Source organism: Trichoderma atroviride, chromosome 3 (genome assembly GCF_020647795.1).
Source record: "Trichoderma atroviride chromosome 3, complete sequence".
Lineage (NCBI taxonomy): Eukaryota > Fungi > Ascomycota > Sordariomycetes > Hypocreales > Hypocreaceae > Trichoderma > Trichoderma atroviride.
In genome coordinates, this window is record NC_089402.1 from 3,286,023 (window position 1) to 3,299,968 (window position 13,946).

General features: G+C 53.6%; 6 protein-coding genes across 6 annotated transcripts; 1 reads left to right on the forward strand and 5 right to left on the reverse strand.

The window, feature by feature from the left end:
• Positions 1-15: 15 nt before the first annotated feature.
• TrAtP1_006345 (uncharacterized protein) lies at positions 16-813 on the reverse strand (the record flags this gene model as incomplete). The annotated part of the gene is made up of 1 exon (XM_014082955.2): positions 16-813. The coding sequence occupies one exon, from the start codon at positions 811-813 to the stop codon at positions 16-18; it is 798 nt and encodes a 265-aa protein (XP_013938430.2).
• Positions 814-1,357: 544 nt separating this feature from the next.
• On the reverse strand, positions 1,358-2,590 carry TrAtP1_006346 (uncharacterized protein; the record flags this gene model as incomplete). Its single annotated transcript, XM_014082954.2, has 1 exon — positions 1,358-2,590. The coding sequence occupies one exon, from the start codon at positions 2,588-2,590 to the stop codon at positions 1,358-1,360; it is 1,233 nt and encodes a 410-aa protein (XP_013938429.2).
• Positions 2,591-3,111: 521 nt separating this feature from the next.
• Positions 3,112-5,999, reverse strand: TrAtP1_006347 (uncharacterized protein). The gene is made up of 3 exons (XM_066113085.1): positions 4,929-5,999; positions 4,794-4,871; positions 3,112-4,735 (listed from the first exon to the last, which is right to left on the reverse strand). Exons 1-3 carry the CDS (start codon positions 5,790-5,792, stop codon positions 3,341-3,343), a joined length of 2,337 nt encoding a protein of 778 aa, XP_065969171.1. The 5' UTR covers positions 5,793-5,999; the 3' UTR covers positions 3,112-3,340.
• Positions 6,000-8,917: 2,918 nt separating this feature from the next.
• Positions 8,918-9,727, reverse strand: TrAtP1_006348 (uncharacterized protein; the record flags this gene model as incomplete). The annotated part of the gene is made up of 1 exon (XM_066113086.1): positions 8,918-9,727. The coding sequence occupies one exon, from the start codon at positions 9,725-9,727 to the stop codon at positions 8,918-8,920; it is 810 nt and encodes a 269-aa protein (XP_065969172.1).
• Positions 9,728-9,812: 85 nt separating this feature from the next.
• TrAtP1_006349 (uncharacterized protein) lies at positions 9,813-12,457 on the reverse strand (the record flags this gene model as incomplete). Its single annotated transcript, XM_014083196.2, has 3 exons — positions 9,813-10,766; positions 10,837-11,430; positions 11,585-12,457. 3 exons carry the CDS (start codon positions 12,455-12,457, stop codon positions 9,813-9,815), a joined length of 2,421 nt encoding a protein of 806 aa, XP_013938671.2.
• A 198-nt stretch (positions 12,458-12,655) lies between these two features.
• Positions 12,656-13,099, forward strand: TrAtP1_006350 (uncharacterized protein; the record flags this gene model as incomplete). The annotated part of the gene is made up of 2 exons (XM_066113087.1): positions 12,656-12,902; positions 12,978-13,099. 2 exons carry the CDS (start codon positions 12,656-12,658, stop codon positions 13,097-13,099), a joined length of 369 nt encoding a protein of 122 aa, XP_065969173.1.
• Between the last annotated feature and the right edge of the window lie 847 nt (positions 13,100-13,946).

Here is a 13,946-nt window from a genome sequence, read left to right on the forward strand (position 1 = left end):
ATCGTCCGCGCTTCGTCAACGTCCCCCCCTCGTATCATCAATAACCGCAATGTTACCCTCAATCAGCGATTCCACCAAATCCTTCTCCCTGTCCACAGCGGCAATCAAGTCGACGGCTTCCTCTTGATACGTCCAAATCTCGAGAAGCGCAAACACGCGATGGATATGCTCCCACACATACTTTCTATATTCGCTCCAATCCGGCTCCGTCGTCGCATCAACAAGATCAGAACAGTCCTGCACCGATCCGAGGAACATCAAATGCCGCGTAGACTCCCTCCGAACCGACTTGTATATGAGTATATTCCCAGGATAGATATTGTACCGCACGCCGCTCTGGTACATCAACTTGACGAACCCATACAGCTGATGCTTGAACCCCAGTATCTTCTTATACGAGAACCGCGACCGACGAGCCTCGCACTCAAAGCCCACCAATTCGCAGCGAGTATACCGAATCGTGTAGGTTCGCAACTTGGCATTCGACGACACAATCTGCGGTACGTGGTCTCTAAGCTCAGGGATGCGGTCGAGGATTCTGAGAATCTTGACATGAGCGCTAAAGGACTGGCCGCTTTCCAGAGCGGAAACAACCTCTACACGCCAGCGGGGAGGAGAAGGCGAGCGCTGGAGTTCCTTGGCGAGTCTTTCTCTGGCGCGGGATTTGATGCTTTTGCGAGGCCTGCTCTTTGGGTTCCTCAATTCCTGTACGCGACGCGGCACGGGGGGCTGTAGCTGAGCATCTTCATCGGGTTCGAGGGACTTGTCTCTTTGGCGGCCTGTCTCGCAGGATTCTGTCACTTCTTCCTCCATGGCTGAATTGAGAAATATGGAATGGATGACTTGAAGATTGACTCTGAAAATATTCTGTGTAGTGGTGGAATTTGGCGGCCAAGATTCGTGTGCGCGCATTGCGGTTTTGTGCTTCAATCTGTTTGTCAGCTCGAGATGAGAAAAACAGCACGCAAACCGGAGACAACTGCGTGGAACACGTATCAACAATAAGGCGGGGTGCTGAAACATTATTGAATGCTAAGGCACAATACTAGACATTAAACAAGGGGTAATGGTATGGTTGGCATTCTAGGAAAAGTCAGTCACCATCCTGTTCACTATTCTCTCATCCCTTGAAGTAAATGTGATTCATCCAGGCAAACCAAGCGCTGACCATCATTGTTCATCTAAACATCTGCCCATCCCAGCACTCGCACTCCAAAATCATTAAAAGGCAGCCGCCCAACACAAAACAATTGACCGCTAGTCTCCATTGAAAAAAATCATCTCATCTCAGGCGCAGTCACACCCATCTCACACTCATCTCACCATTCCACCATTCCACCATTCCACCATTCTTTCATCAGAGATCAAACCTCGCCTCCCGGTACAGCCACTTTGACGGATCAAACACAACCTCAAAGTCCGTCGCATCAAACGCTCCAATCGCGCAGCTCAAGTCGTGGAAGCCCTCCAGCCCCGTAACCGGCAAATCCTGCTCGGCGTCCGTCTCCTCGTGGAGATGCCACCCACCAGCCCGCTTGCCGTTCTTCGTGAAGAAGATGTCGACGCGAGGCTTGTGAGTGCCCGTCGGCGTAAACGTCATGCCAATACCGTACGTATCGCCCGCACGGTACTCTGACGTGAAGTCCTTGCCGCCCCAGCGGTCGTTGATGTACTTGTGGCCATCGTCGCCGTGAACAGCCAGACTGCCGCGGTGCCATCCAGGAAGACGAAAGGACGGGTAGGGGAGGGCCGTGAAGCCCAGGGCCAGGTTGATCGTGGGGCTGGTGCGGAGAATAGTCACCTCGTAGTAGATGGTCTTTGGCTGGCCGGTGGCCGTAGGGTCGTGCTCGTTGACCACGTAGAGGGGCGGGTAGCCGATGATGCAGCGGTCGGGGCTGTTCCTATTGGTGTGGCCCTTCCAGTGGCCTGGCGCAAGGAACTGGAGCGAGCCGTTGAAGCCTGCCGGCTCCAGGAGTCGGAAGTTGTTGGACCGCAGCGCATTCTTGCCCGGCTGGTCGAGCACAATAGGCTTGACCATGGGATACTGCTGGCACCACTCCTCGCCAGCCTCTGCCTCCATCTCAGTCGCATTGTTGGCGGGCGACGCATCGTAGCCGCTGAAGATCATGGGAGGCGGCGGGAAGAGCGAAGTGTCCGGCACAGCGGCCTGCCAGTCGTGGCCATTGGAGGACTGAGAGCCATAGGGGTCCGATGGAGGAGCAATCCAATCGTCCTTTTTAGATGGTGGTGGTCCTGGCGGCGGCGCAAAGTCGCTCTGCTGCTGCTGATGAGAGGGAGGCGGCCCCGGAGGAGGAGCAAAGTCATCCTGCTGCTGTCGTCCTGGAGGTGGCCCAGCAGGAGGCGCAAAGTCGTCATCTTGCCGTCTGCCAGGCGGCGGTCCAGGAGGGGGCGCAAAGTCCTCGTGCCGTCTATTCTGCTGGACATGCTGCTGGACATGCTGCTGGCTGTGATATCCCGGCGGCGGTGCGGAATACTGGTTTGCCGTCACGCTTGTTCTCCCGCCGTCATAATTCTGCGCCGGCCTTGCAGGAGGGTCGTTGTTTCTCTCATCCTGACTGCCAAAACACATGTTGGCGGTCTGTGTGTATGCGGTCTGTGTGTATATCACTCACACGATCGAATCCACGCTTTGCTGCAGTCGTCTCAGGAATTATATCAGGGGAAAAGATGAAATGGTACTGCGAGGATCCTGAGCCGGCCTATTAATGAATTAATGACTCCCAATTGATGGGAAACAGCAGAAAAGAGGACAGAGGGCTAAAGAAGCACCACATGGCTAAAAGAGAGGGCAAGCTACATGTACTACTAAGGGAGGTAGTACCTACTTACCTGGCCTAATACAGTAGGCGGCCGTCTGATGTCTCTGCCATATGTGGCTGTGCTGCGCTGTAATCAGACGGTCTTTTTTATTGGAGCAACTCCGGGGAGCTCTAACCTTAATTCAATGTTGGCTGGTCATTAGTTTTGGAATCTTTCCTGCTGGAGGCCTTGCACAGCACAGCCTTGCTGCCAAAGCTCATCCTTTTACTGCGTATTACGCTGCGTAAGATACGCATATCGTTTACTTCACCCAAAAAATCCCATGTCTAATCATGTGAAGCAATTATATTCCAAATATTTCAGCGTGTGCATTAAACTAATACTAGTCGACATGCTCGTTACCAAGCTCACATTATTCATTCCCTAGGTCACTCTCGCACCCATCTCACCAATGGTTTTCGGTTCATTATACGTTTCAACATAAAAGCGCACAGTACTTGTTCGGAAAGAAAGCCTCCTAGGCATGTAAAAGGACTGGCTAGCCGGCGTTTATACTCGACTAGCTCCCCCACGCGCTGGCATCTGCGCCAGACGGGTAAAAGTAGGCCACAACAGCAATGATGCAGTAGACTGCACACAATAGAGCGCCTTCAAGGTAGTTACTGCGGCCGTCCAAAACAAGAAAGTTGACCATAAACGTTGACACAAAGAGACAAACCGTCTCAAACAGGGTAAAGTACAACGTCATTGGCTTGTCCATGATCCAGCCGAGGATAACAACCAGGGGAGTGACAAAAATGGCAATCTGGATGGAGCTGCCAATGGCGACACCGATGGCCAGATCCATCTTGTTCTTCATTGCGACGGTGACGGATGTGACGTGCTCAGCTGCGTTACCGACAATAGGTAGCACAATCAGACCGATAAAGACTTCGCCGACACTTGACGTAGCAACCACGTCTTCGATGGAACCAATGAGAAACTCGGCACACGCCGCGACAAGGCCAGTGGTGACAAGCAAAAGGATAATTGCAGCCGATTGGGTAAGGTGCTCTTCCTCCTCTTCTTCTTTGATTCCGCTCAGTGAGCGACTCACAGCAGCCAATGGCACCTGAGCCGGCAGCATAGCACCGGGAGGTCGAAGCTGGTGGTTCAACCTGTCAGGAAGAGAGTTGGTTCGTCGGACACCGTAGCGAACACGAGGCACCGGACCAGCGGGAACCGCAGAGACGGGATCCAACCCGGGCTTCTGTACGAAGACGGTGGGCGCCAAATTCTTCACAGACACAGAGCGCAGAGCAGGGAACGTCGGTCGCTTGGATCCATTGCCAGCTTCGTTGCCACTGTTGGTGGCTTCCGCGTCGTTGGGAATAGCAAAGTCGACACGGCGAGGTTCTCCATTTCCATGCGAGCTCTGGTCAGGCTGTTCGGTAATCGTCTGTTGGGCATCTCCCTCGGCATCACGCTGGTGGTGACGACGCTGCTTCTTGCTCTTTTTGCGCAGGTGGCGAAGGCTGGGTCTTCTGTGCTTGCGATGGGACCTCTCGTCATCCTCGATAACCTCCTCATTGGTCTCAGTTGAAGAGAGCCTAGGGAATTGAGGGCGCGAAGATGTTTCAGAGGACTCTTCCTGGGGGCTAGTGGCATTGGTTCCAAAAGACGAAGTCCTGGTGGGAAGCTCGCTAGTTTCCACGGAAGCAACAGACGATTTTCTTCTGCGTCCATGGCGGAGAACCTTTCTCATCGCACGGCGGACAGTGTCCCGGGAGTGGCTGGAGTCATCGGAATCAGAGCTGGAATCAGAGCTAGACTCCGAGCTTGAAGCATCCAGCCATGCAGCGGCAGGACCTGGAACCGACTCGGCGTCGACAATATTCTGAGGAGTCGACTCATAGAGGTATGCGTGGGATTTGAGCTGGAAAAGAAGATAGATGGCGTAGACCAGTAAAAGAATCTACCATGTTTGGTTAGAGGTCGGTTGATGCGTTTTGATAATGAGGATTTCAACTTACAACACTGGTACCGCGGCTAATCTTGAGTGATTGGCGGTCCGCCAAGCTTGCATCGTTGAATGATGCGTGGAAAGCCGTCTAGAAAGGAGTTAGCAATTGGCTTAAAGAAGGGCATGGTGGTGAGATGCAACTCACAGGCAAGACCAGACTGATGACACTCAAACTGAGAAGACAGGCACTCATCTGAGTAACGGTGCTGTTGTAGACTTGCTCTCGGAAGCGCAAACCACCGAGGAAAAAGCCCATTCCCAGAATGAGGAGCAGGTTGGCAAGAATGGAGCCCAGCAGAGATGCCTGGACGATACGGATCTCATTCTTGACCAGGGCAATGATGAAGATGATCAATTCCACGGCATTGCCAAACGTCACGTTGAGCAGAGCGCCAAGCGCGTCGCCCATCTTACTGGCCACCGACTCGGTCGCGAAAGCGAGCAGGCCAGCGAGGGGAATCACGGCAATACAGTTCATGGCGAAGACGATGCCGCTATTAATGCCATTGATGTTGGCGAGAATGATGCCCAGGGGCACGAATACGAGCAGGACATTGAACCAGCTGTGGGTCATGACGAGCCAGAAGGATCTACGAAACTCTTGGACAAAGGTGCGCTTCTTCTGGCCGTCTTGTTCATTCTCGATTCCGTCGTCGGAATTGGTGGTTTCGGGGGCAAGGGTGCTTTCGTGGGCCTCCTTGGTTCCTACGAAAGACCCCGGCCTCTCATCCTGCGCGGTTGGCGCTGTCGAGCGCTTCTTGGGCTTGAGCGACGACTTGAGGAAGTCCTTGTCGGGGATCTTGTTGACGATGAAGGGAGCATCGTTGCTGAGGGGAGACACGGCGCCGGCATTGCGAGTGTCGGGTGTCTGGAGGTTGTTTGGAGATGTTGCGGCAGAGGCAGACAAGTCACGGAGCTCGGTATCCGGCTGGTCGGAGAGTCCATTCGCTACGGGCTGAGCATCAGAGCGTTTGGAAGCTATATCGGGGTCGGATGAGGCTTCCTTCATCGAACAGGTGTTGGAGAGCGGCGAGCACGCGGGTGGCAAAAGGTCCAGGGAAGAAGCGAAGCAATCCAGCAAGGGATTGTGTATATTGCCAAGAATAGGCTGCACAAGAGGTCCAAAGACCCTTTGGGGAAAAGAGGGAATTGAGAGGAGAGAGGAGGAAAAGAGAGAAAAGGTAGGGAATCAAAAGCCAACAGCACAATGAGAGGCGGGAATCGGGATCCCTTTTTAAGTCGTCGAGAAGGCGGCGGCCGTGACTGTTGCGGTAACGTGAGACGTGACAAACGGGGAATGTGGATGACGCTGGGCGGCCACACGCAGGTGGGGACGGCGCCACGATAGACGGGCCTCCGTAGCCTGGCACCTTATCTGCGTTCAATGCCTGTGCCTGTGCCTGGCCACGCCCGCTGGAGCGCAGTGCACTGACGGCGCCACAATGCCGCTATCGAGCTCTATTGTAGCGATGCCAGCACCGGAATACCCAACGGCATCACATGAGCCATTCGCACGTATTTCCCATCCAACTGTTGCTAGTAATACCAGTAAACCACTACACGCAGCATCTCGTAGCCCCAACTCCCTATTGATTCCAGGGTTCACCTTCAGCTCCATAACCTTTAAGCTTAGTGGAGAGACGCAACCAAGGTCGGGCTTGGAACAGCGCCCAATCACCAGCCGCCCTCCTCCCCTAGGGCTACATCATCGCAGCGTAGCCAAGGCTCCGCTGTTTATGCGCTAGCGACCAGCACCAGCAGGCATTCGCAGTGGGCGCAACAACACGTTGGCGTCTTGGCGCTGTAATCGGCGTGCAAGAAATGCGCCGTGGACGAAACAGCCGGCTCTGTCCACCGCCATTCGATTCAGTCATTGGTAGCACAGAATGTACATTCAAGTTTTTTCAGTGCTGGTCATCCAGCGTCGTCATCATTTTGTGTTACAACGACAGCGTACAATCACACATTGAACGCAGATGTGAGAAGCAACCATTAATATCTAATCGAGAAAAGCGAATCGTCCCCCCCCCTTGGACAGCAGCCCGATTCCCGAGACACATCGGCCGGGATGAGACAAACAAGGCCTGCAAACCACGGCCCAGAAGGATCGCCTCCTTCTCACCCGCAGTCACACTCTCACCCAAAATAAAAACTCCCGAAGCGACTACAACCTTCCAACGGCACTTGCATTCCACAAATCGGCATACACAAGTTATCTGCCGTCCGTCCTGCGTAGTTTGTTAGTGCCAGCTTCAGCTCAGCCCATCCCCACAACTCCAAGGAAACGATCCAAGCTTTATCAAGAAAACAGGAACCCCACGCGCGTCTCCAAGGGTCGTCTACCGCTTCCCCCTTCTCTTTGTTTTCACTCCGCGTATTTTATACGTGTACGAATCAATTACTCGGCAGATTTCATTCAACAAAGAAAGGCTGTCATCGTCCATCCATCAATTGCCAAAAACAAAGATTGAAATAAAACGCCAAACATACTTCCCAACCGCGTAAAATTGCCCATCTAAAACAAAAGAAAGAAACAAACACTCGAATCCCTCCCGTCCCAAAGCAGGAAATCCCATGCGAGCCTCGTTCCCAAAACGGGAAAGCTTCTTCCAGCAGCTAAGCCTCATCCGCCCCACCGTAGCTTCGCCACAATACACGCCATAGAAAAACAAGGAGCATCAGCCACACTACCACGTGTATGACGTTTTTGGTGTCAATTCGTGTCAAAACGCGTATTTCGCACTTCTCGGTGAATTTCTGCCCGGACTTTTTTTTACTTCGGATGTAGCATTCATCATTTTTTTTTGCAATCTATAGCAAATTCCCGTAAAGTTCGTGTGCTCCCAGAGGCCCCTGGATTTTCTTTTATCGAGTGCAAGGCAACATCAAGTGACGTAGTCTGTCCTCAAGCACCCGTCAGACAAACCTCTGTGAAACGAAGCGCAGGGCCAAGGAATGCGGCTCTCTTGCCGTTCGTTCTCAGTACACAGACGTGGTGAAACAGAGACTCGGCATCAATTATCCGTCGAATGCAATTGCCATCTACTTACATACAATGCCAAAAGAAATCTGTCTGTGGATGATACCAGACATGCATTAGAATTGGGCACAGTTTCACCCGAGAATGAGTCCGCGGCATCTCTATCCGATACATTTCAGCCGTGAATAATAAATTTAAAGAATACAGCCTTATCTATACGCCTGGTAGTAATAAGCCAGAAACGATCATATTACAAGTAATTATCACTCAATACGGAAACTAAAGAATTCATCTTGCGCGCGAAAATACTCCTCATATTTATTCTTCTTTCTGCCCCTTTCAAACGATGAAAAAAAAAGTAAAAACAAATCACAGCTCTCTCTTCTTCACCTCCACCCCCATCCCTTATATGCGCATCTTTGTCACCTCATAGACTCCGCTCAATTTGCCCTGCCAAAATGCTGCCCAGCACAAGAAAAAAAAAACAAGAAAAGACTAGACAAATACAAGTACACACCAATTCGGGTATACCGAACAATAATCCCAACATACTGTATCAAACTTTCTACTAAGCTTGAAAAAAAAAAAAAAAGATACAAAACAATAAATAAGCAAGTAAATAGTACCTTGGGCGTTCTGATATACCACATCACGAATATCCCACAACCAGATCCAGTCGAGGTGCTTTGGTTTGTGTGTAATTTTGTTCATAACAGCCTCCACACGAGCGTAATATACGATTTGCAAGATCATGCTAAACGAAAATACAGTACAAAGGAAAGGCGAGAAAATTGAAAGTAAAAAAGAAAATTGCCAAACAAGGCATGCCAAACTTCCCCAGCAGTAGGCCCCTGTAAAGATGGAGAGCTGCTATGTTGGCTGGCTTTCGTCAACGAGAAGAATTAAATAGGCCGAATGATATCTGCTTTGCGCGCTTTGATGATTACAACTTGATGTTGACAAAAATTTGGCGATGCCCTCCTGCTCAGAAAAGAAATATATAAGACAACAACAAAGCCACGAAACGCATCCGGTTGATCCAAGGAGCCGAGGCCCTCGGAGGAGACGTAGCAGTAGGTTTTTTTTTTTTTTCGATCTGGGTCGACACGAAATCGTGATGAAACATCTGCTTTACGCCCGTCTCAGGCGCACCGTTATCGGTCATCTCCTCCTCTGGCCTTGCCTCGTCTCCGGAAAAAGTCCATGACACGCTTGGCAGCTCCACTGCTTCCCTCGTGGCCTCGGTACTCTCCCTGGTCGTAGGCATCAACAAAGCGTTTGTGAGGCTTCTGTAACACTCCTCTGCTAGAATTGATTCCGCGTCCATCAAAGCCTTCAGACTGAGTGTATCCGTACTGATAAGGGCCCTGCCTAGCTCCAGGAGGCGGGCGCAGCTCTACTGAGGTATCGGATGCGCTGTTGAGATGGGTGCCTTGTTGCAAGTACGGAGGGATGGCATTGGGTCGCCTGGCAGCATCCGCCGGGGCCAGGTTGTTGTTTTGGGTCGGGTGAGAAACGGCCGTATCTAATGGCTGGCCGTCGTATGCATTGTCAAAGAAAGGTGTGCTGCCTCCGTGAGATGTGACGCTCCGTCCAAGGTCAGCAGTGCGAGGGTTCTGGATGGGCAGGTCTTGCTGAGATTGATACTCGGAAGGAGGGCCGCTCCCATAGTCCTTGGGAGGATTGAAGGACTTGAGGGAGAAGGATGCGGGGAGAAGCGAAAATCGTCGGCGCTCCTTTTTATCGACAATCGAGTCTTGAGAACCGTTTATACTGCCGCTCCTCTTCTTTCCAAGCCCAAGGGTAAAGGATCGGCGTGAGGCCTTTGAGTCTATCGACCGCCGTGACTGGGGTTCCTCCGGTCCCGTTGCTGCCACCATTCCAGAATTGGCCATGCTGATAGGAGGGTACTTTTTGGATTTTTCGGTTGCTTGTTCGGCCTTTTTTCCCTTGCGTCCAAACATGGACCCGCTACGACCCAAGAGCTTCGAGCCAATGTCTCCTATCGTATTGGACCTCTTGTGTCCCTTTCCATCACTGCTCTTAGGCTCATGGAAGCCTGACATCCTCGCAAATTTGGGGGGGCACGTTGGTATTGGTCCTTTCCATGGCATCCTCCTCAGCATTGGTAGGCTGTTGAATGCGGCCTTGAACATTGGTGTCGGCGATGGCAGGGGGAGCGGGCTGGCCATAGTTGCCTCCAGACTGCAGGCCAATTGAAGTAGCAGACTCCCGAGAATTGCCAGTGCGGGGCCGGTTGGTGTTCGCCGCAGGGACGCTGATGGAAAATGTGTTGTCCGAGGCCGCACGAACATCCCTTGTCGGCCGTGTCGGTTGAAGCAATCCCGTCGTTTGCGCCGCTGGAGCCGGTCCTCTCTTTGACTGCGGCCGTGAGTGTGAAACATGCCTGTCTTCCACCGACAAATCTTCCGTCTCTTGATGATGTCGAGAAGTCGGCCGAGACTGATGCCCGGCAACCTCCGGCTCGAGGCCGCCACGCTGTGTCCGAGTGACGGGAGCGACGTACTCGACCTGGACGGTGCGGCGTTTGGCGTCTTTGGGAGTGCGCTGGGTACTTTCGGGAGGAGAATCGATCTTGCCGTGCGCCTTCGCCAGGCCACCAACAGCAGATGGCTGGGGAGTCTTTTGCTTGGGTGCTTCGCGGACAGAAGCGCTTCTCGTGACCATGGGGGCCTCGGCATAGTCAGAGCCTGTGGCGCTGACGCTCTGGACCTCGGATGGAGAAGTGGTTGAGCTGGTAATGAACTCGACAACGTGAGCGTACTCGCTCAACCAGCTATGGCGCGCCACCTCGAACAAATCGGCTCGCTTTCTCGGGTTGGGCACCAGAATTCGCCGTAATAGGTCTCGTGCATGTGGTGTCACGTATTCGGGGAATGTCAGTGGTGTCGTAACGATGTACTTGTAGAGAAGGTTGATGTTATCGCCTTCGGGGTTAGCAGGGTCGTCGTCGAAAGGAAGATAGCCAGCAAGCATGGCATACTATTTGTCATTTCCCAGAGTCGTTAGCTATTTGATCTGAAGAGGAGAGGAGAAAGGAGTCTGTACTCACCAAGATGACACCGCAGCTCCACACATCAACCTTTCTTCCGGTATACAGCGAATCGCTCACGACGAGCTCTGGCGCAGCATAGCAGGGACTTCCACAGCTGGTCTGCATCAAATCACCCTTGCGCATGCCATTAGACTTGATCTTGTCAAGACCCAGCCGCTTGACAAAGTCGCGATCCGATAGATTCAGCTCTTCCTCCTCAGAGAGCTCATCGTGAGAGTCAAACGTGTTGGCAAAGCCAAAGTCAGTAATGATGATGTTTCGATTGCGATCCAGGAGCAAGTTTTCTAGCTTGAGGTCACGGTGCACAATGCCCTTTTTGTGGAGGTAGCCCACTCCAGAGACCAGCTGAGAAAAGAGTCGGCGTGCTGAGTTGTCTTTTAGGTAACGGTGGTTCAAAATGTAGTCAAAGAGCTCGCCTCCAGATGCGTATTCGAGAATAATGCCAATGTATCTATCGGTTTCAACCATGTCTATCAATCGCACGATATTTGGGTGGTGAATTCCGCGGAGAATAGTGACTTCGCGCTTAATCTTGGCCAACCGAGTTGGGTTGTGGCCTACGGTATCTCTTTTGATGAGTTTAATGGCAACCTGTACAAAGTTTATGTTAGCATTGCCAGTTGTTTTTTTAGTAGTAGCTCCCTTGTCCAGCGTCCCTCTCCCTCATCTTAATCTCACTCTCACTCTCTCTCTCTCTCACACACAATCTGGTTATGGGGATTAAAAGAATAGAATCAAGACTCACTTGCACGCTGCTATCCTGCTTCCAGCCAAGCTTCACCTTTCCAAACTCTCCTTCACCAATGGTATTTCCCAGGATGAAGTCGCCAAACTTGGTAGTCGCCTTGTTGTTTCGACTGTGGTCATGGCGGCTTCGAGCGCCGCGTCGCTCCTCGGAGCCCGCGTTCATGGATACGACAGGAGGAGGCGCGGCGGGATCGACGTCGTGGGATGCGTTCTGGTAGGTCCCTCGGCCGGTCGCTTCTTCGCCGTTGGAAATGACCCGGTACAAGTTCTCGCTTGCCTCGCGCGACGGCTTGGAGTTTGTTGCTGTCTGATGAGTGCGGACGGGGATGGGGATGGAGGAAGGGGTATCGGCGGCATGGCCACTTCGAACGCTGGGCACCGCCTGGGCTGCGGCCGAATCCTGCGGCGTGTGGTAGCCCTGAGCCCTCTTGCTCCGGGCGTGGTCGGCGGTGCCATTTGTGTCACCGCGAGGGGCGATCCGCGAGCCGTCGGCCTGCACGCGGCGCGGCGAATTGTTCATCTTGTCGCTGCGTCCCTGGCTGGCGTCCGGATTGTTGGAAGAGGTTCGTGGAGGGGCGGTAGGCGCGGACGACAGGCGGTCAGTCCTGGACTGTTGGTCGGCCGCACGAGTCGCGCTGGTGGGAATGCGAGAGCTCACAGGAGCGCTGGCGTCGGACGGGACAGAGGCGCCGGGGCCGCTGGACTTGCGAGAGGAAGGACGCCTTGACGATGGTGGTGTTGAGGCGCTCTGCTGGGCATTGTGGATTTCCCGATTGGGGGAAGACTGCGGCTGCGAGAACTGGCGGCTGGAGGGCGAAGGCAACGCGGTTGGCTGGTGAGGAGGGGCCGTCTGGAGAGCAGCCGACGACATGCTTCCGCGTTGCTACGGGATGATTGCCGGCCCACTAAGGCCAGTCGACGGACTTGGGCGGACTCGGCGAGCGCAGCTCTAGAAGAAAATAGCCTGCTTCGAGGTTCCCCAGGTGCCTTGAGCGAGAGGACCGGCCGATGTGATGGCAGCCCGGCGCTTGATATCAAACTCGATGGTGTATCGACTTCGGCAGTCGAAATGCAGGAGCGCGCCGCGGATGGGAAAGGCTCCGAAGCAGCAAAGCACGAGGAGCGTGTCGTGGTGGTGTGTATTAGAGAGGAGGATGGGATGAGAGAGAGAAATGGGTCACAACAGTCAGACGGGCTGCTAATCAAATCAAACGAGGAGTGGTGTGTGAGCCGTGCTGGCGAGGCCAAGGGCGACCAAAGACAAGATTCAGGTCCTTCTCTGAACAGCGCCAACAAGCCAATTCAGCACAGCACTAGTATTTCATGGTCGACCACACTGAACACGGGCTTTGTTTTTTTTTTTTCCCTCTCTGGCCTTTGATGTTTCACAGACGAAGCGTTGCCGTCCAGCAGATGGCAGAAAACTGCGTCCCCTGAGTGGACAGGCCGGGTGGACGCGCGCAGGGCCCCAGGGGGGGTTGCCAGAGAGAGACCGGCCGCTGGGAGGAGCTGACAGGGTTGTGCAGAGTAGCGGCAGCAGTAGGGCGGGATGCGCTCGGATTGGGTGCCTCTTTCGTCCTCCAATATGCCAGCCGAGTGCTGGTTCGTCTCAGCGCGACCCGGCAGGCCGAACGAGTTGAGGTTGTCGAGAGTTGGAGACGGCAAGACGGGAGGCGCTGCAGGCATGAGGTTTGGCTTGCTAGTGGAAAGCCTCAGCAGTTGCTTTTCTTAGCTGAGCTGAGCTGAGCACTTGACGCCTTTGCCACAGTTGCGGCGCGAAGGTACAGATTGCCTGGCGCAAGGGCGAGGCAGGTACACGGCGAGCGTCTGAGCTACCAGAATCTAAAAAAAGCCCAAAGTTACCTGCGCGTATTGATGTAATCAATGCTTTAATGCCTTGTGCCACAGGTAAGACGGCCAGCGTTATGGGGGCATCTATTTACGATCCGTTTGGTAATACACATGATACACTGCGGTTGAGGCACAAACGAGGGCGACCAAAGGCCAAGGGCTCAAGGGCCAGCTTTTGCGAAATTGAAATTGACGGCTGCTGCATCAATGAGATGAGCAGCCTCAGTGGAGCCCTTCTAGCGGAGCTTCCAGCGCTACGCCGCCTGTAGTGGCTCCAGCCTCCAGGTGGCCCTGGCCCTGGACCCGAGCCCGGGCCTGGTACCTGAGCACATGCACGGGGCATGCATGCGTGCGCTGTACTGCTGCAAATGCGACCGTCGCCGGCCGACCTCGTGGTCTGCGAGTACCTGCTGCCGCGCGCGCCTGTCCGCGAATCTCGAGGTATCTGCCGCCGCAGTTGTCGCAGCCGAAACGCGCTAGATCCAGGGGTCCCCGTCGTTCCTGCATGC

Bases quoted from the DNA above. Each gene is read 5' to 3' on its own strand.
- TrAtP1_006347 (XM_066113085.1), bottom strand. From the start codon at position 5,792: ATGAAGGAAGCCTCATCCGACCCCGATATAGCTTCCAAACGCTCTGAT. The intron at 4,872-4,928 runs GTGAGTTGCATC...ACTCCTTTCTAG, and splicing joins TCATCAGTCTGGTCTTGCCT to ACGGCTTTCCACGCATCATT. The intron at 4,736-4,793 runs GTAAGTTGAAAT...CAAACATGGTAG, and splicing joins TTAGCCGCGGTACCAGTGTT to ATTCTTTTACTGGTCTACGC.